The 27,258-nt window shown below is 45.3% G+C and overlaps 1 protein-coding gene and 1 long non-coding RNA gene across 3 annotated transcripts in view; one reads left to right on the top strand and one right to left on the bottom strand.

Moving 5' to 3' along the window:
- Positions 1-27,258, bottom strand: part of LOC142582635 (uncharacterized) — a 122,105-nt gene that overhangs the window by 44,956 nt on the left and 49,891 nt on the right. For both annotated transcript variants that reach the window (XM_075692546.1, XM_075692545.1), the window contains exons 3-6: positions 25,448-25,599; positions 24,249-24,381; positions 8,141-8,310; positions 4,025-4,190 (exon numbers count right to left, since the gene is read on the bottom strand). In XM_075692546.1, the coding sequence (XP_075548661.1) occupies positions 4,025-4,190; positions 8,141-8,310; positions 24,249-24,381; positions 25,448-25,599 (621 nt within the window). The remainder of the gene's footprint in view (positions 1-4,024; positions 4,191-8,140; positions 8,311-24,248; positions 24,382-25,447; positions 25,600-27,258) is intronic.
- On the top strand, positions 12,861-21,201 carry LOC142582634 (uncharacterized). Its single transcript, XR_012828464.1, has 3 exons — positions 12,861-13,209; positions 14,717-14,853; positions 19,967-21,201. It is a non-coding gene; the product is annotated as an uncharacterized LOC142582634 (long non-coding RNA).

Genomic DNA, 27,258 nt, shown 5'->3' on the forward strand with positions numbered 1-27,258 from the left:
CCGATTCCGTAGCTTGCTAAGCCATCGCGCATGATGTATACTTCCGTTGGGCGCGTTCTGGGGTCACTTCCAGTATCCAACAGTCACTTCGAGGCCTAACATAGCGAGATAGAACTGCGACACTGAGCATCCTCCAATGACAGGAAGATGGGCGGAGGAACTTGCACGGACTGTTAGTTAGAGTGCGAAGTTGTAATTTTAATCTTTCTTTACCTTCATCCGCACAGAGATGTCAAGCGCGAAGTAATTTTTGTAATGTACTGCACAAAGTGCAATAAAACAAGGAGGAACGGAGATATTTAACTTTGCGAAGTATACGCTATATACAGAAATTCTTCGGTATGAACCGACAAGCCCGCAACAAAGTATACTCCTCCAACATATGCGCGTATGTTAAGTGCCATAGCTCTCATTGGGGAACGCAACGCCTATGCGGCCAAATTAGAGCCCTTACCTAACTAGGAAACGCCTCGCTCGTTCCAAGCGCCTTCAATATCACGAAATCATACGTTATTTTCTGCCGCTAAGAAGGCGAAGCATCCGACAGGAACGCGTTATGTCGCAGGCGTCAAATCGGGGAACTATCTGTTGATGAATCTAAGAACCGACGTTATCTAGGCATGTTTATATTTCTCCCTGGCACGGTGGCTATATAGTTGAACGTGTCTATAAGGTTCTTTTTCTGCAGTTTATCATTCGTGTTTTATCCAGGCTCTTTCTCGCATGAAAGATGAAGCCGTTCTTCCTGGAATCTGCATTTCCTGCATAGAAGTAGTCCAGTTTACGATACGGTTTCCTTCAGCCGGTCCCTGCCACGAAGTGCCACAGTCGTCTATATAAGAACCCCCACCCCCTTCTGCCATCAGAGTTCCTTCAACTTCTTTTGTTTTGTCTCGTCCTGCTAAGTTTTCCTAAGCAAGACAAGTCGCACGCAAACAAGCCGCTGCCGTGGCACGGAATGGACTGAGTGGATGATACTGCCGCACCTTCGCCTTATACCAGTTTTCTCCGCATATACGGCTTTTCTTTCCTTTCTCGCTTCGGTTGACTCCGGTGCGTGTTCTGATTAGTCGTGCTTTCGTGAAGGAAAGCGCCCCAAGGAAAGGCGATAATTGAGCGTAGTCGACTCCTTCGGGCTCGTACCGCGAAGGGGAGCAAGAAAAGAGAAATGAAAGAAATCCTCGGTGTGGCTTCTGCAGCACGCGACGCGTGCCTCCATGCCGGCTATCCTTTGACTAATTCGAAACCATATCGCGGATTCTGAAGCGGGGAAAGCATTTAGTCGGTCACTGCGATAGCTACAGCATCGCGAAGGCAAACACTCCAATTTTCGGACACAGTGCGCGGTTTGAGATGCCGGATCATTTCGCCCGCCCGTATTTTTACCTGACGGCGCTAAATATAACGTTGTCACGCGACCACGCTTTTTTCGTCTCACTTTCCTTTCATTTGCTGTATAAGAATCTATGGTTCCTCTTCTTGCTTTCGTCGGTGCCCGCCTAAATTAACCTGAAAGCTAGCGTACTGCAAAGTATACAAGCACGAAATTAACAATGGCCATGCTAATAAACTGTATATAATATCGTTTCCTGAGCCTAAAATGCCTAACTTAAACTGTCTGTTGTTCAAACTTTACAAGGCCCGATGTTAGAACTGTCTTTGAGTATCACAGGAAGCGACGCGAATGTCAGCCCAAAATTTGGCAGTTATGGTCTTATGTAAGGTTCTATTGATCAAATGTCTGGCCAACATTGTTCCTGCTTTCAGTGCTGACGGGGATCTGGTTTAGACAGTTGGATTGATTATCAGCTTTATACAGTAGGAACCGTTTATACAAAATCAGCATTTTCCAGACAAATAAAGAGCTTGACAGACAAAGACGTAGGTAAAGGCGCGACAAAGACGTCGATATACGAGCACACATGCCCGAAAAGCACAAGCAGACGCAGACAAAGCGCGCCAGAGCGACGGGACGCTCTTCTCGTTAACCGCGCCACCAAGCCTATAGACACACGTTTCGCAGGGCCAAAAGTACCTCATTCGCGAGCTGCCCAATTATGTGCCAGTCGGCATATATTTCAATCTGTACACGCTGCTCTGCGAGAGAGACCGTGGCCACTTCCGCCGTTTCCCCGGCCGCGATTGCAGGGGGGAGCACAGGGAACGGGGCGACAAGAAGAGCGAGATTTCGGGGACCCAAGCCCCCGCGCGAGGCAGGCAGGCAGCCAGCAGTGACTGTACGACGACGGGGCTTCGAAAAAATCACGCCGCACCCATCGCCGCCGTGATTCGGGCGTGCGCGGGCAGGCATCCATATGGCGCGCCCTGCAGACGCCGTGCAGCGGGAGCAGCGGAAACGCAAAATGGGAAAGCTCGCGAAGACAACACCTGTCCGCCCTTATGGCCAGCCTATATGGCTGCTGCTCCTGCACGCCCGAGTGAACCCAGCCGTGCACGTATACGGCCTCCACGGCGGCAGAAAGCTGTCGGTCAGCGAGCGTCGGTCAGGCCAGGCTGTGGGCATGCGGGGAGGGGGCTGGGAACTTTCTCTCCGTAGCGCACCGGCGGCGGCGCCAGTTTGGAGAGTAATTGCCCATCTTCCCCGTAAAGCACGCTACGCGCTAGTAGGCTTCATCATGCTGCCTTGTTTCACCTACGCGCCTTTTGCCCGCAGCTATTCCCTACCCGCTCTCGCACTCCCATTTCCCTTTATTTTGATCGTTTCACGGCTGCTTCATTTGAAAAAAAAAATAATTTGCAAAAAAGTTGTTTTGGTTAGCAAAGCAAGAGCTCGAGCATTTAAAAGCCTCGTCGGCGCAGCATGCAAACGAACGGTGCGCTTTCTGTGACCGCGTCCATAATCATGCCCTTCGCGCTTTAAGTCGCCAGTGTCCTCCGCTGCGCCTTTTAATAGATTAAACAGGCCCTTGAGTCGTGCATAATACTCCACTGTTTTAAGTGTGACGGATTGGGACGTTAGCGGAAATGAGTGCCTTTCAGAAGTGAGTGCTTAGTAGTAATAGATGTAAAAGCAGCTGCGAATAAAAAGAAAGAAAAATGAAAGTTGGAAGAAAAATAAAGAACTATCGCACTCTTGACATACACACACACAGGTGGAATTTCCTCCTGGCAGCTGGAAATTTCTCAACGCTAGCGCGACGTCAGTTATTTTACACCAAAGTTTATTAAGCCCTACTCGAGCAATTCTTCGTACGCGCAACAACACGTACATTTCGTCGGAGACGTGCAGAAGTGTTCCCGTAGCAAACAAGCAGGACCATGCTTTTAGAGAGCGTTTCGTATCTACCGCGAACGGAACTGCCTGGATAATTTCCGATGACATTGCAGCGCACGTTCTCGCTGGCTTCACTGTCTTTTCTATAGACGGAACATTTACTTCAACAACTGGCGCACTTTGCAGTGGCTTTGCGGCGCACGCTTTGCGCTCCTGAGCGCTACCCCGCCCACTCTATTCTCCGCTGCACTGCATGGTTAAATCTCGCATCGATGATTTCGGCATGCTTCAACGCGGTTCTCCTGAAACCCGTAAGCACGTAATAAAGAAGTAAACAAGAAGAAAGAGAGATAGAAAAAGGAAGAAAGCCCAGGTGCGCAGTTCTGTCTTAGAATTAATTACCTCAATGAATTAATCAAATTCAAAGGCGACAGCTGCTTCGATCGTAACGTTCCCACAATTTTAATTTCCATGCTCGCGTTAAGTTTGTCAACGAGCGCACGTGGACTGGGGCTATGCGCAAGGACGTGAATCGAGGGAGAACGCCAGTAGGTACTTATAGCAAGTTCAGTTTAAGCTTCGGATTCAGCCTGAACGGGCTTTGAGTGAGTGCATAAGCGCAGTCGACTTCCGAGGAGGACATTTTTCTGGTGTCATAAAGTTAGGGTCAACCGCTCTGCCATTCCGTATTTTGCATCTCCACGACTCTGCACGATTGCTACTTCTAAAAGCGATCAGGCTAGCTGTAGTAGCTCTTGAACGAAAAGAATGCGTGTTTCGTGCTCTCACCGGTGTGTAGGAACAGATGGTTCTTGAGGTTTGTTTGCTTGCTGAAGCCCCGGTTGCAGATGTGGCACTTGAATGGCCACGAACCGCTGTGAACGTACATGTGGCTCTTGAGGTCTCCTGGCGTCGGGAAAGACTTGGAGCATAGCGTGCATTTGTGGGGCTTCTCCTGCGAGCATAACAAAGCACAAGAAGAAAGGGTGAGAACGACTGACGCCATAAGATTCGAATCAAGGTTCCATCTGCAATGGCCCGCTTGCGTGCACTCTGGACAGAGGTCCCTTGTTTTATTTTTTTTTAAATTGCAAAAATTATTATTTGAAAGTGTCTGTTATCGAGAATATTAAACATAAGCAATTTTATTTTATTTACGCATACTGACAGCTCCGGACCCAAACTAACATCTGTATCACTCGAGAGCGAAATGCCCTAGTGTGCTTTTATCTGAAGAACACACAAAAGAAATTTGTAAACTTCTGAACGGATGAGTTGAGTTTCCCACTCAATTGTTTTTATATACAGCTTTGAACTAGCGGAATTTACGTAGTATGCGCGTAATAACGTTTTACCATGCGTAGAATTGTACTTGTAGCTTTCTCTCTTTTCTATGTAATTGAGCTATTCTAAAGCACAACGTGAATAAGAAAGCCACGTAGAGGGATTTATTCCGCGATTCGTGTGTAACCTACCTGCGGCGAGTAAGGACGGGGATGCTTGATATGCTTGTCTGGCTATTTTCAGCGTTCATAGGAGGGTTGAATTTGCCGGGACTTCCACGTTGCCTCACAATAATCAAGACGTGTGTTGACGATGAAGAAGACGCGTATGGCGTGGGGTGGGAAGTTGTGGAGAGAGGGGAGACAGGAAAGGGGGGGGGGGGCGCTTAAGGAAAGGAAGATCGGGCCTGGTTTGTCCTACGTTGGAAACGCGTCCGGATGGGAGGCTAGGAAACGTCATGTAAGCTTAACAGCAAGCGCTACAGAATATCGGGTTTCGAACACAGCAGTGTAAAATGCACATAAGACCTCTTGTGGCGCTTACTTAAAAATAATAACTTCAGTAGTAACCACATCCGCATGTGCGTCAATGGTCTCATTTGAGTTTCCTTATAGCTGACACTTGACAAAAAAAAAAAAATGAAAATTGGAATAATGACACTGGCAGCTTTCATTGGCGGATAGTTTTGGTCTTCTTTAGAGTTCGTCCGCTGTCTTGCTAATTGAACCAGACGTTTCCTTTTTTTTTTCTTTTGACGGTTCCCGCGCTCGTAAACTGCCTCTGACCGGGCGAACAGACGAGGGAACGCCTATGACGTAGGGGGTGTTCAGGACTACCTCGATCGCACGTCGCGATACTACCGTCTGATTGCAAGACATCCCGGTCTCATTATACGATTACCTCTTCCGTGTCTACAGTGTCAGAGCCGAGAGTGGTGCGTAGCGGCCAAATTACTAGGAGGTTAAAATACTAATAGCAGCAGAGCAAACACTTCCAGCCCGTGTATTTAGTCTCTTCATCTTCGTCACCGAAAGGCTCGTTGGGCGTAAGCCAGCGCTCGCCAAGCGTGGTGCCGCAAGAAGGACCCGTCGAAGCATCGATCAACTGCGGTCGCCGCGCGCTCGCGGCCGTGTACATCGGGCGGAGCGACGCTTCGCGCCGGCGTCAGCGGAGGCGTCGACCAACGTGCCGTGTCCGGTCGCGGCTGACACTAGCGGTTAAAAGCCCATGCGCGCGAGCGGTCAACGGCCACATGCGAGCGCGTCGCGTCGCCGCAGTCTGACCTATAGCTACCTCTCTGAACCGCGAGAAAAGTGCCCACGAGGAGCGCCTAAACTGAAGAAAAAAAAAGCATTCCTATTGGCGTGCCACTGTGTACCGCTATATACCGCAGAGTTGGTCGGCCTGGTTGACCGCGCTTCTCATTTATGTGGCCTGCCTTTCTCCCACCCTCCTACATGAGCGCGCCGCCGCCACCGCGCCGAAGGAGATAGATAAGAAACTACTAATTGTATGTCAGGGATCAAGAGAAAACTGCGTTCGCGCGCCCCCGCCCCCTTCTTTCGCGGTCGCCCGACATGTCCGAGCGCGAGCGTTCGGCCCAGCGGGAAAGCGCACGTTTTCAATCGCCCCGCCTTCCCTCGCGCTGCCGAGGCCGAGTCCCTTCCTGGAAACGCGCGCGCCAGAGCCCGTCGCTCGCTGCTGTAGCCCCTCATGCTTCTCTTCACGCGCGCGTACTTTATCAGGCGACCGACCACTCGCCTTGGAATGTCGTCGTGCGAACCACTTTCTATCTGGCTGCCGCGCATACGCACGCGGAGAGCGCGCGAGTGGCGGACCGCCGGCATGTAATATCGATCACGCGTCCGTCCCGGCTAGGCCCGGTACGCGCGAAGCCATCGGGGCCTCGCCAGCCAGCCAGCCAGGCAAGCAGGCAGCACAGAGTGCTGCGCTTCGATCACGATTTTGATGATGACGTCGGCGCGATGTGGCTGTCTTCTACCGAAGCCGCGACTACCCTCCTCACTACTCTCTTGGCTTGTTTTTTCTCTCTGTCCATTCGCGGCATCTCTTGCAACCAGGCATTGTGGCGCCTCGAATACGGAAGGCAGGGAACGGGAGGGCGGACGGTCAGAGCGACGTCTTGTCTGCCACCGGGGACCATCGCGGGCCTTGGGGCTGCCTGCCGAAGGCGGTTTGCCAATTTGGGCTATATAGCGCTGATGGGACGGCCCCGACTGCTATAAAAGGACTGCCGCTTGCCCGACGAAGATGAGGGATTAAAAGGGGATGGCACTGGAGCTTCGCAGAGGGCCCCAGAGGGGTAAGGGAGGGGATGGTTCTTATAATACCGCAGCGGCCGGTAGGCAAGCAATTAGAGTTCGTCTTAGTACGCCAAGCTCGACTCGGCGGATGATTGTGAACGTGAGCGCATTTCAGTGCGGCAAGTTTTGATGCACGATTGCTTCATGTTCCTAAAAAGAACGCGACATGATACAGCACTCAACGAGTCATTTGTCGGGCTCTTAGAAGCGCGACCGTCGTTGATTAGTGCTACTTTTCTCGGTAGCTGTCACCCGGACACGTCGGCAGCCTCGGTCTATACTCGGTGCATGAGCAGTGCTTCCTCTATAGTATAGTCGAAGCATTAGTTTTATAGAGTCGCTGCTCTTCAATCACAAATGCCGAAAGAGAGAGAAAGAGAAAGAGAGATTCTGGCTGGAAATAGCGGCCTTTATGCGAACTCCTAGAGCACACAGAAAGCTCACTTCTTGGCTGCCGATGCCAGGAAGCGAGGCACCATCTGTTGCGTATCATTTATTCGCCGCCTTTCTCACGCTCTTTCCGTGGACGGGAGGCCGGGACACAACGGTGTGCGTAATGTTTTTCTTAAAGAGCTCGGCAGGAGATGCCAGATGGTGCTCGGGCGCGTCCGATACATTATTTCCACGCTCTTGTTCTTAGTCTGGGCGCACAGCTTGCCGGGAGACACATCCAATTTGACAGTGAATGGATGAAACATTGGGATGCGCATTACGCTAAACTTATGAAAGGCTACGTAGGCAGGTTTGACTTGTTACGATTCATTTCTTATATATAATTATATTATTATTTCATAGTACGTTAGCTAGTGCTCACATCGCCATTGTCTATATAGCTTGTATTCCATTCGACTCGACCTTGGATCTGCGTCCACTCAGAGGTGAAATGAACCAGAACGAAGCAAGCCTTTTGAACACCTCCATTTGCGTGCCGACATTATCACTCCCATGCCGGTCTCTTTTTTATAGTAGACATTACTGGGATTTGCTCTTACAGACTCACTAGAGAAAAGCGCAGCACACTCGAGTGTGCTGATCAGTTCATTATAACGTGACAGCCTTCGCTGTGCCTAAGCGTGTTTCGTGTGTCCATTTATTCGCCTGGTTCAATTTGCAGCGCCCCTAGTTTCCTATAGAATTGGCATATAAGAAGAGATGGTTTTTTTTGTTGTTGACTCTCCACGTTTAACTCGACCCAACGGCACTTTAGAATATGCAAATATGCGTCTAGTCTACGTAGAATAATTGCACCGCAATTGCTAGAACGCGTGAGCCTGTTCGCATATGCGTTGGCACCCACCTTGGAATGCGTCATGCGGTGATAGTAGAGATTGGAGGACGCCGTAAACCTCTTCCCGCACACGTGACACTGATGTGGCTTCTCTCCAGAGTGAATGCGCCGGTGAGTGTTGAGAGAGCTGGACGTGCTGAAACCCTTGCCGCAGACGTCGCACACATGCGGTTTTTCCCCTGCGTCGCGGAATAATAAAGAAAAAGCACGCACAAAAACATATTTGTTTTGCATTTCCTTCGAATGTGAATGGTTCTAAACACAAGTAGAAGAAGAAGAAGTACAAAACAAAATGAAACTTTTTTTTTTTGCGATGCTTTGTCCACATCACTTTTCTGTGTGCAAACCGTGATTACGGAGGTGATATAGAGATGGTCAATTGGAATGGAAGAGGCTGCGCAATTAGGAGATTCAGTTTTTCTAACCCGCATGGTTGCAATGAACCACACCGTGATTGAAGACAATTTACGCGAATCACTCAGAACAGCTAACAATTACACAGCATCCCCGTATACCGATGGTAAGCTCATGCATCTTAAGTTTCATTCGAATGATGTGGCACTTGAAGGAAATATTTCTTGATATTCCCTGAAGCTAATTCCAGTGGAGTTTAACAATATACGCAGCCGGGCTATCCTTTCTTGTTTTCTTTTTCCTGTTTTTTCTTTCAGTCACATTTTCTGCCTAAACCCGCTACAATGTAAATGACCGAGCTCATACACGTCTGTGCTTTGTGCGTTGCCTAATTCGCTCCGCGTCCGGTCGAATTCGTGCTAGAAATGTCAAAACCAGCCTAGTACTCCAGATGATCACGTTCCTACAGTTTGCCATTCATTTAGGCGCGCGATTTTCTACGTGTGAGCCAACCACCTGACTTTAATTTGTTTTTCAGCGTAATGACATTGCGCATGCGCCTGAATCTGCCATGAGCATACTTTTTAGCATGTAATACAAATCAAGTAGCTCACAGTCTACACTTGTTTGTAATATTTTTTTGTTTGCATTGCTAGCGCACACACACGCAGGGGAAAGGGTAAATAAAGGTGCGAATGAGAAAAACGTAGCAGAAAGCCTAAATCCAATGGAGTGTAAGAAAGCAACGAAATGTGCGCTTCTCTGGAAAAAGTTAAGTAATAACAAGTTTGCTGCCTTAATTCGTTGTATTATCTATATTCACTGTTCCGCATCTATATTAAATGCTTAAAAACATTAATCCCCGCACTGATATGGCTCACCGTAGAGAATTTATGCAGGGGGACGTATTTCGTTTTACCCCCCCCCCCCATACATAGTTACCTGGAAATTTTGATTCGCGTTATTAATCTGCTCAATTGATTAATTTCATACTGCTAAAACCGGACGCAATAGTAATGCCAGCAGATCATCACTTACTGTGCACAAAGCACTGCTCAGTGTGTCCTGTCGCATCTAACGACATTCACATTTGAAACATCGCCTTTCGCGCGCTCATTGAAATTGCTGTCGACAAACGTGGCTTGTAAAAATATATTCCGCTATAAAAATTATTTACATACGAGTGCGTTGTCCAAGACCTTTCAATGATACAGCGAATTGAACATTGTTCCGTACATTGCTAAGCTGGTATTTCTACAGGCGTCCTTATACGGACCGTTGCATTGTATGTTGCTCGCCGATAGTGTGTAAACGGTATAAAACATTTCGTTGCGGAAATCAGTTTCTGCGAGTGCAGGTATACTACGCCGTATATTCAAAGAGAATTTATAATAGAAAGCTGCATTTATACCTTTGCAAGTTCGTCCACATTTGCGTTCCTAGCTCATTCACGGGACTCTCCTTGACAGGCCACAGAACGAGACGTGTGCCTACACTCTTAAAATTTTCACACCCTTATGGGTGTATTGCGGGTGTATTCATCTTTTCACCCTTGTAAACACCCTTGAAACGCCCTTTTTTAACGGAAAAGGGTGTTCAACAAGAAAACACCCTTGGAACACCCCAGTCTTTCTAATTTACACCATAATTATAAGGGAGTAAGTGAACAAGCTTACAGTATATGATAAATGAACATTGCCAGTTAAGGCGTTGATATTGGCTATACATGAAACGCGCGCTACCTGCGCTTGAATTAGGTAGCTGGAATGATTAGATCGGGACATCTAGGCAGCAGCGCACTGGCTCCGAACAGTGGTCAAAAATGAAGTTTCAAACGAATATTGATATCGAACGGATGACACTAACGCGCAGACTTTGCATAGCCAGATATCTGCAAAAGGCTTCATATGATCAATGGCAAAATATTTACAATGCTATCACTGAATACTTAAAGGTGTGCAACCAGTTCGACTGGGAATGGTTAGAAGTGAGGGCTAACGGTAAATAGCTCACCAACTTACGGTTTGTAGATGACATTGGCATACTCAGCAACGCTGCAGACTATTTGCAACAAACGTTTGAGGACCTTGTCGAAGAAAGCGTAAGAGTCTGATTGAAAGTTAGTATGCAGAAAAGTAATGTTCCGCCGCCTGGCGAGAGAACGAATGTCATGGTCGGCAGTCAGCCTCTAGAACCTGCGCAGAAATACGTTTATTGAGGTTAATTACTCGCAGGGGCCTCTCATCAAGGAAATTAACAAAAATAAGAAATTAGCTGGAGAGATTACGGCAGGCATTACTAAATCATGACCAGGGAGCTTACTGCTAACCATTGCTTTCTACCGTTACTAACGTATGGGGCCGAAACTTGGAAGTTACTAAAGAAGCTTGGGAAGACGTTGAGGACCGCGCAACGAGCGATGGAATGAAAATTATTAGGCATGACGATAATAGACTGGAAGACAGCGATGTGGATTAGAGAGCGGACGGGGATAGCTGATATTGTGGTTGACATTAAGAGGAAAAAGTCGTGCTGGGCAGACATTGCAATGCGTAAGGGCGAGAACTGCTGGTCTATTGGAGTTGCAGAATGGGTGCTAAGGGAAGGGAAGCACAGTCGAGGACGGCAGAGAATAATGTGGACGTGATGGAATTGGGAAACCTGAAGACACGTGGAACCACTTAGCACAAGACAGGGGTATTGGAGATCGCTGGAGGACGTCAAAATAAGCTGATGATGATGATGATGTGACGACATCCATGCTAGCTTCGCCGCATGTCATTCATGTTATGTCATGCATACGTGTCATGCACGTTCTAATAGCTCGATTTGCGCCGATTGCGGGGGGGTGGGGGGCTAGTAGCGGCGCAGCCAAGTGGGGCACGCCGGGCACTTGTAACGCTCACTAACAGTAAAATTTTTGGTGCTATGGCAATGGCCCCGTTCCTTCCCCCTCCACGGTGAATTGGGAACCCCCCCCCCCTCACGCGAGAAAATTTTCTGGCTACGCCACTGTGGGGAGGGAGGTGTAACATTGCTCTAGACCCCTCCCCCTAACTTGTCAACGGAAACGAGGGACGGGAGGGCAGCTGCCGCCGGGCCGCAAACCTTAGGCAGCCCAATTACCGGCTGCATTTCCCTTTGGACGTGAATACTGCTCTAATGTCATTACACTGTAGGATTCGTGGCGATTCGAGGGCATGCGACACACACATACAGCCATCAGCAAGTCTTAGCTTGAGCCGATCTTTGGGAGCTGGGCAAGACTCTCACAAAAAAAAAAAAAGTTTGGCACCCCTCTTACAGGCATTGTCACCTCTGGGTCCCACCGCTGACTGCACATTTCCGGTAAAAAAAAATCACACAGGAACTCCTCTCGCATTTGTCTAAGTGTGCGTGAGCATTGTGACTCTTCCTCATCTACACGCAGTCCATGTCGTTATTAATGTTATGAGACTTGATCCGACAAGTATAAGCGACAGCGCTGCGGCGACACGAGCTGCTCTGGTCGGCGGCGCAAGCAAAGTACTGCAGGTGACGGGGCCAGGCGCGCTGGTGACGTTCCGTTCGTTTTGAGCCGGTATCGCTCTTTAGCCCTCCTCATCCGCGTCGAACCATTATCAACCGTTCTGCGGCGGCGGCTGCTTGTGGCACGACCGTGCGAACCGTATCTTGAAAGCGAACTGCATTGTGGACAGAGTGTGCCCACTGCTGAAAACTTCACGCGCTGTGTTCTCACCGTTTACTTCGCTTTGAAAACAGACGCGCGTACACCTATCTTGAATGTGATCTGCGAAAAGCGCATAGTGCGGCATAAGCTGAAAGCTTCGTGAGCGCAGTGTTTTCGCCGCTTCGGTCGCGTTGAAGCGAGAGCTAGCACGTAGGTGAATTCACTCGCTGCTGCGGGTTCTATTTTGAAAGATATCGTGCGGTACGGACTGATGGACGGATGGTTTTTCTTGTTGGGTAAGTATAGAAATGCTTACGTTATAAAAAAATCGCAGGATTCACGAATTTCGCGATAAGAACCAACACCAACCCCATTCCCCCGCCCCCCGCTGAGCGATGCCGTCTTGATCGCCCCCTCCCAAACCCGGGAAAAGGGACACTACCTCTCTATCTCAGTTGAAGAAACGATGATGAAACGTTAACAACGACAAGAACGGCATTTCCTGAGTTGTCTTATGGCCTCTGAGATTTGCGCGCGAAGCTGGCGCGCGCGAACCTGGGAGGCCATAATTGGCCGCTTAATAACATAAAAAGACAAAGATAATGCCAAACGACACAGTTAAAAATTCAAAGAACTGATCTTAGCTATACTGTTTGGGGAAAAGGAATAAAAAATTAGACAGCCGCAACACACGCCACTAAAGCCGCCATCGCCGGCATAACGCGGAACCAACGGTTGGCAACGTTCATTCGCGCGTCATTGCTTCGTCCGCTTCGTCTCCGCTACGAGAGCCGCCATCTTCTCGCGCCTAACGTTTTGTATGGTTTTGTTCTCTGCAATCCGCGCACATAGCTCATCGGTGGATGCACGTCTGCTCGGCGTCGCAATGCGGTCTGCGTCATTTTCTGGTGTTCGCGCAATCGGTGTGAAACTTGTCGCATGTGAAATGTTTGATAGAAGTGCCTCACGTCCAAGTCAAGCCGCCGTACGGGTGTGTATGGCTGTGCGCCCCGTTCTCGGAAGCGTCGACGGGTTTCCGGCATGCGGATTTCAGGTACGTGCAAATGCGTTTCGTCCTTCTATTGAGCTCCGGAGCAAAGCGTGCAATATTTCATGTGAAAGATGCAGCGCCCGTCATCATGGTGTGAATTTCGAGCGGCAAACGAGAACTTTGGCACTTAGAGCACACCGCGGCTGCTAAGTCAGCGTGGAAATTGTTTTACGTTACCGTAATATGTTGCTGTCTGTCTAATCTGCGGCTTGTGGACAGCTAGCCCATTGACTTTTTCTTGTGGCAGCGATAGGTATATAAATACAAGCGGTAACAGTTTTCGAGAGCAGAGAGTTGTTTCGCTCGATGTTTGGTCGTGTTCATGGCGTTATGAAAGCTAGAAAACTAACTGGCTTGATCGTGCTTAGTTCCAACTCCAAAGGGCGTAACATTGGCGCTGTTTATGTTTGTTTTCGGTGTCACGAGTACCACTTTCATGCTTTTGTTGCATGAGAGTGGTAGCTGCTACATGCCGTCTGGGCACAATACAACAAAAGCAATTCCCTCACTTTCATGCGTATGCAATGTGACGTAACAAAATTTCCAGCGTTTTATTCGGAGCGTAAATATCCAGTATAGTTCAGTAAGAAACTCAAATTCTGTCTTAGCTTAGTAGGCGTGAAACAAGTGAAACTCTCATTCCTTTTTGAATTGTTCGCCCAAACCGCACCGCCCGGAGATACGTCATCGGGTAATTGACAGTAGCTTCGCTACTTGAGTTGTTTTATGCGCCAATATTGCCTGGTTAAGTATCCTGTTAATTTATGCCGACGCTCGTTCATCTTTATTTTAAGCGGTTACTATCCCCGAGTACCGGACGATGCCAAACTTGTGAGGTGTAGCTAACGCGGGAAATTCAAAGTGGCGTGGCTGCAAGTTCCTGTTTTTACGTTTCTTGCATTCAAAGCCAACAGACACAGTATCACTGATTTGTTTTCCATTTCTGCTGTACTTGATCAATCTAATGTGACAACTGCATTTGCTCTTTAATGTTCTCCATTTACTGTGTATTCAGCTTGGCTGCCGTCCTCTCTTCAGAGTATGCCGCTGTGATCGCTCTTTCGTATAGCACATGCTTCTAGGTCCTTGTGTTTCAAGGGCTCTTGCGAGGCAGCAGTGCTCCAAGTAATTTTACCATCCTATATATTTTATATTTTGCATCATTCTTCCACGATGGATTTTAATGTTCATAGTATTCGTCATTAGTCATCGCCATAATTTTATAGCACGTAGATTTTACGCACTTTACAGCGACAATTTTTAGGCCAGTTTACAGCCAAGTCACATCTTCCATAATACATCGTCAACATTACCACTTGTCATGGCGCTCTTTGGCCAAACCTGGCCCTTGCGCCATAAAACACCACACATCATCATCATCAGCTTGGCTGCCAGAAAATGCTTGAATTTCTTTCAATATCCAAGTGACGAAATATTTCACTGACGGCCGTTTGTGAAACACGCAAGATGACAAAACTGATAGCAAAATGATGAGATATTTCTTTTATAGCGTTTGGACTCGACTTTTGGTGAGGATGTCGATCGACCTTGGGCCTGGTGACAGCACACCCGACATCGCCAAAGTGCAGCCTATCAGTTGAGTGCCCCCGAATGGACCATCAACATCGGAAAATGAAGCAAAGCCAGGTAGGGGCAATCTTTACTTTGGAACAGAATACTGACAGCTGCCTCTTTTTTTAAGAACTAAATAACATATATACAAACCAATCCTTTCTCTTTGTGCAGCCTACATAGAATTGTTTTTTGCTTGTTATACAGACTTTCAGAAAACAGTTCTTCTGAACCCTTTTTGCATGCACAAATAAATAAAGAGGAGTGCACTTTCTGAAGAAATTGATGCACTGAAATGTGCGTTCGACACACAATGAGATGCAAAATAACCAACAACTTTAAAGTGGTAAAAAAAAAAACAAGTTTGAAACATGTTCTAACATCATAACCCGCCTTGGCATACGGATCTAAATATAACAGCAACAGAGGCGCATGCAGAGAAGTGTTTGTAAATGTTTGCAAGATATGTACATTGTCTAAGAAATTGTTTTTATTTACTTGGAGCTTCTTGGTGCCATGGCAGTGCAGTAAAAGCTCAAAATGATGCCCCTGCTCCTAATAAAGCACCTTTAGATTTTAAAATTAAATTATGTGCTTTTACATTCCAAAGTCACAACCTGAAGTTTTGGGAACCTGGCCTTCTTTAATGTACACCTGAATCTAAGTGCATAAGCGTTATTGCATTTTACCCTCATTGGAGGGCAGCTGCCATGGCCTAGATTGAAGCTGGGACCAGCATGACTGAGCAGCATGGCATCATAGTAAGTGGGCTATAACACCAGGTCAAAATGAGAAATACTGCTTAGAACTACCAACTTCTTGGCTCACAAGCACTTTGCACTTAGTTAAAGGAGTATGGAGTACTGACAGCGACCGTTTATGTACCAATTTCTTTTTAGGCTGACTGCATTATTATGTTGCGAAGCTTCATTTAGTCAAAACCAGCCTAAATTACAGAACCAGCTCAAAACACGCACCATGTATAGCTGGATTTGGACATGAAAATGGAGTCAATTCATGTCGCCGGAAATGGAGGTGGCAGTCACACTATTTCATGCATTTTGCCTAAAACATAGTCAATAATAATTAATTGATGTCTAAAATATTCTTTTCAAAAAGTTTTTTTCAAGCATGAAAGGAGGAGCCAAGCGGTGTTCAGGTGCACGAGCGGTTAGTTGCACGGCACTTCTTGCATGTGTTCACTGGCTTCTTTCAAGCCTGAAAAAAAAATTTGTTGCACCTATTGAGCAGTAGAAAGCTGGATTGGGAATTTTTCAGGATGCTCTACAATTTTCGCACTGACACTTTTGCTTTGAATATAATTCAGCAGTTAAATAATCTTTAATAACTAATTACCTAATTAGGAAAAATGCAAGAATTGGTTTCACTTCCTCAAAACGATGGCAAACGACATTACCTTGGTGCTGTCCAGCTACGTGGCACTTGTACATAATTAAAGCTTGCACATGTCATACAGACCACCTAGTAATTACAAGGCATATATAGAAGTGGCTAAGTTGTGTGAGCCAGCCATGTGTAGCGATTCATGAGAAACAGCCATGTTTCTTTGACTTAAGGGCATGATAAGATTTACATGCTCGACACCTTGTATCAGTGTGTTCTAGGCCTGTTCGTAGTTTAGCTGCTACATAAACAATATTTCTCCACGTGTAAGCTCATATGCATCTTTCAAGTATATTGCCTCGTGTGTCCAAAATAAACCATCCTCGCGCTTCCTTCATTATGTCTTCATCTGTTGCTGTGCTAAATTTTTAACATGCAACTGCACAAATTTTCATCTAGTTTTCATATTTCCTCGTTTTGTGGCTTTATTTCTGAACAAGTTGTTTTCGTTAAACCCTGTTGCACACAGCAGTAAACAGCATTTCTGCCTGGAGTGGGAATTGTTTTTTTTTTTCAGATTGACATTAATACACTTTGCCTGGGCAATGTAAGGCATTCTACATAACACGGCCCCGCAATAATGTATTATATTGCATTCCAGCATCATGCAAAACTGTTTACTTACCAGATTACAATATGTATAAGTGTTGGAAGTAACAGAACTGGAAGAAGCCAGCAGATAATGAGGCCAAGGAAAGCATACAGGAACATGTTTTAAGGTTTTTATATGAAGTATAGAAGTGATAAATTCTAGGTAAGTGAAAGTGGATTAAAAGATATCCAGCTGTGGGTGGGGAACGGACCCATAACCTTCACATTACGCATGTGATATACTAACCACTGGGGTACTACGGCCGTGTTCGAGCGTCGACAATCTGAGGGGCCATTGTGGACGGTTGAATGCTGCCTCGGTGGCACAGTGGTTAGTGCATCGCATGCCTAATGCAAAGGCTGTAGGTTCGTTCTCCCCCCATGCCTGGTTGTTTTTGACCATTTTCATTTCCTTTTATCATTTATACATTTAAATAGAAAATTACAAATAAGTTTCCACGTGCCTTCCCTGGCATCTTCCAGCTGTGATTCAGAAAAATTTTGACCCTCAGTAGCCTTTCTTCTCGTTCGGAAGAACAGGAGCTTCATTTTAAAATAATGAATTCACCTTGTTCAGCATCTCAATGTGGTCTCAAATCTTATCACAGCATATGTATTACGAAGTGAAGTTTTAAGATGATATAGCATGGGACCTAATTAGTAGCCTTTGTGTACAGATATATGACTAGTCTAATAAATAGGAGGATTTTAAGAAGCACTTCTAACATGGTCTGAGCATGTGTTTAAAAAAACTAATCTAGCATGATTTCAGGCATAACTGTTGCCCCTGAAAAATATTTGGATCATCTGCATTGGCATTGTTTTTAGAGAGCACCAATACTGCTTTGATAGAAGTAGCCTCGTGGAACATGAAGCATCGCTTCTTGCTGAGTCAAGGAAATATTATCTGCATATCTGAGGTGCATGTGTCATATGCTCGAATGCTGTTTAAAGGCTGCTAATAAGAAAATTACTTTATTTGCCTCCTAGAGATTGCTTCAGTAGTCTATGCTACTCGATCATAAACAATTTACCAGAGTGAACATTCATCACAGTTGGCTTTGCAATGTTTATGCAAAATACCACAATTGTCTACTAGACATGTGACGGCACTAAAACTTGGAATTAATGACCAGTAAGATTTATGGGACCACCAAACTTAGTTTATTACTCCAGAACAAAGTGCGAGTCACTTCGGCTATTTCTGCCATAGAGTTTCTTACAGTAATTACTAGAGGGAGCTCTCGCGCTGCAATCGTACCACCATGGGAATGACGGGAAGCACATGGATTTGTCTGATATTCGTGCTTGTGAATTCAGACGTTCTTGTGGCTTCGTATATTATACGCTATATAAATCTTATTGTCGTAAATTTCAGCGCAGTCTATACTCTTCGAAGTGCAGAAGACGGCGCCAACACGCACAATTGCTATTAATTGCAACGATTGAGCTTGTCCAGGTGGCCAAATCGAAAGGCGCGAAGAGTCTCAAGGCACTGGTATGCCCGCGATAAATTCATCAGGGCGTTGCACTCGCTTGTCGTTACACGCCTCCGTGGCTTAATGGTTTCAATATCAGACTTCTGTTCTAGAGTTCCTGTGTTTTAATCCTGTCGTCGGACGATTTTAATGCTCATTTGTTACACAGTATATTGTTGTAAATGACTAGTTTACAAAGTCACAAACCCGTTTGAAGCCAAACAGACGAAGTTTAGGCAAATCCATGTACTTTCCATAATTTCCATGCTGGTACAGCCGTTCTTGTTTGATCTCCTGTGGACACTAACGTCAGAGTTCCCTCTAGCAATTGTATGAAACTCTGATTTCTGCACATCGCTCGTGCAGAAGCGGCACCACACCTGCTGCGTAAACATGCACTACCTTTCGGCCAAGTGCAGGGAATGCTGTGAACTCGCCCTGTACAAAGCCTGCACTAAGTAAAACAAATCGCAACGTGCAGTTACTGCCACGTTGAACTGGTGGAATGAGTAGTGAAATGCAGCACCTCCTAAACTAGTTCAGAAAGTGCAGGTTAATCAAGTGGAGATTATATAGTAACAGAAGTTGAGTGATACTGCATTACATTCACGAAATATACTTCATGATACTTTTCCATTTATTTCCTCAGTTATTGAGAATCCCTTTTGCATTGTTGGACAAAACTACAGAATGCCAACATATTTTCTAGCATTCACTGGTAGCAAACATGTCAAAACTTGTTCTAGTTTCTGGATTGTAGCTTTAGCCGTTAACCCCCAAGTTAATTCCGGAAAAATGTACCAAATTTTCCAAATTCCTTACGTACTCAATTTTTCGGTGTCATTCTCATTCTAAAAATATATTACTTCATTGGTCTCTGGTTAGAAATAACACAAAAATAAGAGCTGCTCTTGAGGGCAGCTTTCCCTTAATGCCGACTGTAACTCATCTTTGACAATAAGAGCAGCATAACATTGGGCAGAAAGATTGTGACTCATCATTGGCGATATTGGTACTACCTCCAGTCACTACTAGAGCTTGGGATCAATGGTTAAAGGTTGCGACTTTGTTGCTGCCCAATTTTAATTCTGCAGCTGTTACACTTGGATGTAGCGTGTGTATGTACGTGTGCATGCATTAAAATGACTTCACGCTAGAGCAAAGCAACTGTAGTGCAGAGAGGCATTAGTCATCTTTATATATTTGCTTTGTAAAGATGCACTAAGTTTATCTTTTGCAGTATAGACTTGGCGCTCATTGGCCAAAGATGCCCTTGTGCTACTAAAACCTGTCAATTAATTCGCTTTTTGCAGTAGCAGCTGCTTATTCCTTTTTCAAGATCGGTCTGTGAGTTTTGTTTTTCTTGAACTGTGCAATTCCCACTCACAGGACTGCATGTCATCTGAGGTGTTCCTTTTTCAATCAAGAATGTTGAGGTTGTGTTTGTAAAACTTGATTTCTTGCCTCAAACGAGCTTGTACAAACTGACCAAGCTGATAATTCTACCTGATTATATATTAAATATGTTGCGATTATGAACCCTCATAATGAATGACACATAGTATAAACATTTTATCTAATAAAACAATTTAATGAAATTTTTCATGTTTTTCGCGTTCGTGTTCACTTCTCTACTCTCGTGTCCTGTCTGCATGCCTCACCTCTTCTTTTGCATATTAAATATCGTATAAACTTAACCATGCTTTTTACCACAGTGCAGGGGGAAAAGGTTCTGGTAACACCATGCATTCAGTATGGTGGCCCAGATGTGTATGCAAGCAACCTCCTTCATGTGAACCAAGAACTACTCTGCAGTGTCTCGCAGACTTCCTTGCGAAGCCCTCAACATTCTCGTCTCAGTGGAATGGCTGCTCATCTATCTGCGTGTCCATCACCGAGACGGCCAGTTGTAAAGCTCCTGTACCTGTTTAAGAAAGCTTAATGATTTTTTTATTTAGTTTTCACGGTTGGCCGTAGAATCTTAACATTTTTGATGTTTCTAACATTTTTACCTGGCACAAAGTGGTGCAATAATTTTAAACCAGTGTAATGTATTTAAGTGATGCTCGCTCTAATGCCTATCCGGTTTTGTTTGTGTTTAAGAAATTTGAATGTCTGATGAGGTAACAGCATTTGAATTTCTCATCGTGGCTCTTTTCAATGAGCTGCTAGAAAATAAGATGTAAAACTTATCACACGCCAGTTGTAGCATTTTTGTTTTCATGACTGAAGTATACTAGTTTCAAAAGATGGAAAGTGGGGAAAAAAGCCTCAAGGACATGACCATCCTAGGATTGTCATGTCCTTACAACTCTGCAATGACTAATGCCTCATGCATCTTGGGAGCACATTGGTCGCAATGCCTACAGGTATACTTGATAAGAGAATAGCTTGCACTCAGATTTGCCACGCAGTTGATGGCTGATGGCTTTTGTTTGTCGTCTTCATGTTACTACTATGTATTCAATATTGATTTAGATGTGCTGCGGTTTCTTGCAGTCACCTATATGTATATATATATATATATATATATATGTTCGTCGCAATAAATATTTAGTTGAGAGTTAGCGCTCATCCTGTCTGCTTCTAGTCTGTGTCCGTGTCACTTCGCGCTACAATCCAAGATCATGTTACTGTACCAACTCGCCCAACTTTATATCCTTGTGTTAAAGACACACTCAGACTTGTTCTTACTTATGTGACCGGTTATTTTTGTGCTTTATAATAAGATGCAGTGCTTTTCGAATGAATACATGTGATAGTTCGTAGTGAGGTTATTTAAAAAAACTGTTCTGCTTAAAATTTAATTGAGCAAGCCTGTGCCATTATTCGGTGCTTATGTCTTTGTATTGGTATGGTTTTACTCCTTATCTTCCTTTTTTACTTTTAAAATGTGCAAATATTATTATGTAACCATTTCTCTTTAATGAAATAAATACTTTTCTTCTGACATTTTGTCACAAATTTTACAATGATTTTGTTCGATTAGGTAACCTTAGACTAGTTGATTGTTATTCTGGTAGCTTAACTTACCATGCCTGTGGAATATTCAATGCAAGCACATGGTGAAAAATAAACTAAATTATTGGGTATAAGCAGGTCACTGGCAGTAAATGGAGCATACATATATTTCAGGAAATAGTGCATGCTTATATATGGAACAGCACGCACAGCTACACATGCTGTTTTGTTCGTAAATGCTGAAACATTATTCGACGTGGAAGCACTTCGTTCTTTGCTATTCAGTGCTACCTTTAAGTCATATGTGTGAAAGTACTAGTAGAAGCATCCCGTGGAGATAAATGACAGCTTTGATGAATAGAGGTATAAAGTGTGTGCTTAAAACGGCAAAAAAACTGCTTGACAGGCAAACGTATGCTTCTGTAGTACTGCACTTGTTACCGTCGCCAATCTATGCATTGCTTGCGCTCTATTGCATTCAATATGAGCTACAACAACGAGCTATGGTGTCTTTCCCTCCTAGTCGAGCTGGTGTTGCGAAAATTTTTGACCAAGAAAAGTGGAGGTTCTTAATTATTTCTGAAATGCATGTAACCATGCTTTTGGCTGTGTGCTGTTTCCACGGGGTTATAAGTACTGGTGCACCAAGGTGCGGGAGATCCTGTGTCCTTAGTGCAGCGTGCATTGTTATTGCGCTCTGCATCCTGCCCGCAGTGTACTATCACTGCAGAGGAAGATTACGAAAAGCATGGCGTGTGTGCCTTGCTGCAATGGCGAAACCTTAAATTGTTTGCCTGAAAGGGTCGCACGTTATGCTACCACATGACGGACCAGAAGCGCAATATGACGACGCCTCACAGATTCTGGCTCATATTGAACAAGGTAGTACCATAGCTAAGGCTAGGCAGCATTCACAACAGCTAGTCTGCCCATTAACTACATGGCTGTAGTGAACACTAAAATACTTGCAGGGATAACACCCTTTTGGAAGGGTTTTGTCCATGCTACACCCATATTGAAAGGGTGGTGTCTGTGTTACACCCCATATAGAAAGGGTGTTGTTTGTTTTACACCCATAGGCGAGGTGACGTCATATTAACACCCCTTCTGTTGTGGGGTGTTAATTTGCCCCCCTTTGCTTGGGGTGTAGCAATACACCCAAAAAGGGTGTCACCCATGGGACAGGTCATTTACACCCTTAAGGGTGTTAAAATTTTTAGAGTGTATAGCGTTATTTTCAACGTTTATATAGGGTTAGAAACGACAAAGTATTTATACTTTGATTATGAGAGTTGTTTGTCCCTTCTATAATAAGGGACGATGCTGAGTGTGCTGTTATTCATGGAGTATTAATTTCAGTTGCCACTCAGAGGGCGAGTTGATATGTGGTACAAGTGTGCGCATTAAAGAAAGACGGGTCTATTTGTTACGCGCATTTGCACCAGAGGCAAGCACAGTTAATCTTCACCTGTGTATACCTTTCATTAACGAATATGCAGCGAAACAACAAAGAAAGTAATGATGCCTTGAAGCGACTGAAATGGAAAGGTTGGTTTACAGAGAAGACAAAGCGACTGTATATCTAACCGGTACACCAAATTAAATCTGGAGTGGCTTCCGTAAGGTGCACTCAGTGATAGCATCTATCGTAAGGTTTTCAGTGGTTAGTTTTCACCTTCTGACGTTTTTCTACCTGTTATCGTAGAGTTACACGCATATACAAACTGAGATGGAAATTTTGCGTAGAAAAAACGAAAGCTTCATGGGCCAGTGCCTTGAATCTTCCACCCGAGTGCACCTCTATATACCTGGGCGGACAAGCCAAAAAGCTTTTAACGGAATCTTCCCAAAGTACGCGATAATGTTTGGTGCTTCGAGACAACGTCCGGTTCTTTTGCATTTAGCTTCCTGTCTTGGCATATATCGGTATAATGAAGCATTTATCCAGCGTCCTGGATTAGCATACTGGCGTTATCTCGTTTCACATATGGCGCACGCTCTGTGCCTGTATCCTAGTTACATAGGCTTGTTCTCGCTGTAGCTGTATATACGCCTTCTGGAAGCCACGGAAGTTGCACGAATCCGCATTTATGTCTTTATGGAATTCACTGCCAACTCAGATTGGTGACACAACAGCAAGAACGAGCAAAATTGCAGAGCTTAAGGGAAAAAAAAAACTAAGCTTCGCAATGATGTTCTAAAGGCAGAAAAAAATACAGTTTATCGCGTTTTTTTTTTTTGCATTTTCCTCTCCTTGAAAACTTTAAACCCGGTGCTTGATCGCATTTGATGATAGATCGACGCATTACCTTCTTTTGTGTGTCGGTGTGCAAACTATCTGTTCATTACTACAAGAAGCATGCGCCATTACACGCAAAGTGTCTCGAGCGGCCAGTCGCGTGGCAATTTTGCGTGCATTTGCGGGCTTCTTTCACGCTCGGAAAACACTATTATGTAGCAGGCATTGAACAACAGAAAGCTCTATCGGGAGTTTTTCATGTCGGTCTACTATTCTCTTATTGACACATTTAATCTAATTATAATATATATATATATATATATATATATATATATATATATATATATATATATATATATATATATATATATATATTACTATGCAATCGGATTTCTTGATGTTCAGTTCTGTGGAAAAACAGGTGCCATTAGTATCCAACACTCGCAGCGCCATGAATTAACTAAATTAAACGAATAAAGCTCCCAGTATAATACACTCTCGCCGTTTCATACATAGACGCCGCTTCCATAAATGTATCCCGAAATCTCTTGCGCGTTTTCCAGTGCTTGCATAGCTAGTTCAGAGTTGAATTTTCCTTCTAGCACGTGTCGACACAGTCGCCCGTAAAGAATCGCGAGTGCCGGCGTCAAGCGACGCATAAGTACCGCTCGAGGCGTGATTAATTCAGCTTAAGCTCAGCGCTGCGGTGTACCTAAACATAGCTCCACTCGGCGCGCAAGCCTCGTGAGTGGGAAATACGGATTACCAACTCAAAAACAGCTGTGCGTCTTACGTACCTGTGTGCGTCCTCATGTGCCTGCGTAAGAGCGATGGTCGATCGAAGGCCTTCCCACAGACTTCGCAGGGAAGCAGAGTCCGCTCGCGACCTTTCTTCACCATCAAATGCCTCGGTGTTTCCATCGGCACAGTCTGCGAGTAGTTTGAGAGACAACTATAAGCGATCTGGGAAGAAGTATAGTAATGTCATCAAACGCACTCAGAACTATGCATTATTATTGCCTAATATGCGCAGTAGAAAGCTTGCGCTCATCGTATACATATAATGTGACTTATCACTGATCCCGATGATGACAATAAAGATATGACTGCATCCTGCCTTCTAACTTAAGCTATAGCGCTTACTGGTGCCTTGTTTGTACTCACATTTCGCAACAAGATTGTGCTTTTTGGTTATTTGCTTGATGTGTGGGTCCTTACATTACGTTAACGACAGACAGCGAAAGCAGTTAACGTCTCTCCAGGAAATCTCTCGTGCGATGTCGAAGGGTGCTTATGACCTGCGGTTTTCTTTTTAGTTTATTGGACGAACCTGGCAACAAAATCTGTGAAGTGTTTTATTTAACGATGCAGGCTACAAAAAATGCCATCTGAGTGCGAAATTTCAGTAGCAACAAGGCAGCGCTAAAAACAACATCCTCTTTTTCAGGGCACGCAAGAAAGATTCGCAATTTCGTTCAGGAGAACGGACGGTAGGAGGCACACTTATATTATATTATATATATATATATATATATATGTATATATATATATATATATATATATATATATATAACATGGCTTCGAATTCGAAATTTTAATGACGGCAACATAAGATATTTGAAGCTTCGTGAAACGTGATTAACTTAAAGACACGGTTAAATCACGCTAACATAGTGCCGGATGTAATATGACATAAGCCCTCACCACCTCTCTCATCATCATCAGCCATCCCAGTACTTCCACTCCCCTTCCCGCTTCCCCAGTAGCAGATTAGAGTACACCAGCTCAGGTCGACATCTCTGTCGTTCCTGTCAATCTTATCTTCTCAAATTACAATTTTACACGCATGATTACGCTCGCTCTTTGCGGCCTTCAGCTGGCTCATTGCTCTACGTTGGAAATTTTCGAAATTTGGAAAACGGACGCTCCTTGGGCCAGAATTGGTCCTATGCTCCATTGTCAAAATTTCAAAGTGCGTATAGCCAAAGTGTCTTACCTCTTCCGTTGTGGTTCCTTCGCTGGACACCGACCGCCTTTCTTCAGGTTCCGATGGCGGTGTCATGAGAACTCGAGGTAGTTGTGGTGTGACGGGCGATGAGGGTGACACTGGCGGTGCTAGTAAGGACTGAGACAGGTCGAGAGGTGTGTCTGAGAAAGAGAAAATGGCGAAAAGGAGGTAAGTTATATTTATGCACTGAAGACGGCCTGGTGAATCTCAATATAAGTTTCTTTTTACATTAGCGTATAGAGAGTTCACGGAAGAAAGCTATTGAGAAAGCGAGATCCCATCCTGTGCTTCAGTTAAATAGATTTTGACGAGCAATTTTCGTGGCGCTATTTTTTCACTAGGAAAACACAGCTAGTTGAAAGAGTTTTAAGCCTGCTCGAAGTAACGGCTGCGCTGGCCTTGGTTGTCGCACCCAGATCAGCGCGAACCTTGGCGGCCGCAATTTGTGCGCAGTTCGAGCAAAGTAAGATGTCAGGAGTGAAATATGCAGCTCATGGACGGCAGTGGCAGACCGGTTCGAGATGTAAATCATTACAAGCATACTTAGTGAAATGGAGGGTTTTGGTGTCTCACAGATGGACACCGTTATAATCCTTCATTAGCGGACTGCTGATTGTGGCCATCCATACCGAATAATTTGTTCCAGCTCAGCATCGCTTTGCGGCACCACACCTGAAGTGCAGTTTTAAAAGTATACTTTTCAAAAAAATGCTGTCAATGGCCAGCACCAGAACTACCGAACGACCACTGTAATCACTAAGGTGTCCGGTACGAGTGTCCGGTCCGCTACGCATTTTTGACCAGCCTTTGTCGCGGCTTTTGTCGGCGGCAGACGACTATTACGGTCGGATAACGAAATTTCTTTCGCTGCTGACGAACGCCGACAATCTTTTGTCGAAGCACTGCGGACCTTGACAGCTTTGTCCGCACCATGAGCGAACCGGAATGCGAGCGGCATTTCGCCTTGAGTCAGACAGGTCATCAATCATATCGCTTCCTCCCTGCGATCACCTCCCTGAAATTATGCCAATTTCTTGCGGCACTTCATCTCGGCGACAATAACGGTCGAGCACACAAAAAGCTCTCGTCGGGTTCATTTCACTTTTCTTTCGCAGCCATCGCCGAGGTGCCCTATATATGCGAACGGTCACTTGGCTATACGTGCTGAGCTTCACAATGACGGTAAAGCGACTGCTCCTCAGACAAGAGAACCCCCAATTTCTTTATTCGCTCTTTTCTCTTAAACCTGCGGCTAAGTCAACTTGAAGGCCTGTTAAATCATTCGCTGCTTTGTTCGGATTCTCGGTGCGCACCAGCGCTGAATGAGCAACTGCATGCGGCCACTCCGCAGAGCCTTACAGGAACGGAACCAACTCTCGCTTCATCCGGAGAACTAGATACGATCTGCGAACCTTGACTGGCTTTGAAAAGAAAGGCCCAGGAAGCTGCGAACTGCAGGCCCCACTGCATTTTTTTTTTCTTTCGTTTTCTTTTTTTTTTGCGTAACGCCATGCTTTCGAAAGATCCGCCGCGACGTGCCGTTGACGGTTGCAAGGACTCGATGCATTCCAGGCGTTGACACGTCTGCCGGTGTAATCAACATGTCAGCTCGCCTTTCGGTATCGCCTGCCTCCAGAACCGTGATGACCGGGTTATAATTAACGGTATCGAGAGCAACGAATGAACCAGCGCTCGCCTTTTATCCTTCCATTTGGGCGCGAAAACGAACAAAGCGAAGAGGGTTGAGGCCACCTATGGACCAAGCGCTGTCGTCGAAAATGAGGGCTTGTTCCTTGACT

The sequence above is a fragment of the Dermacentor variabilis genome, chromosome 5 (genome assembly GCF_050947875.1).
Source record: "Dermacentor variabilis isolate Ectoservices chromosome 5, ASM5094787v1, whole genome shotgun sequence".
NCBI classification, from domain to species: Eukaryota; Metazoa; Arthropoda; class Arachnida; order Ixodida; family Ixodidae; genus Dermacentor; species Dermacentor variabilis.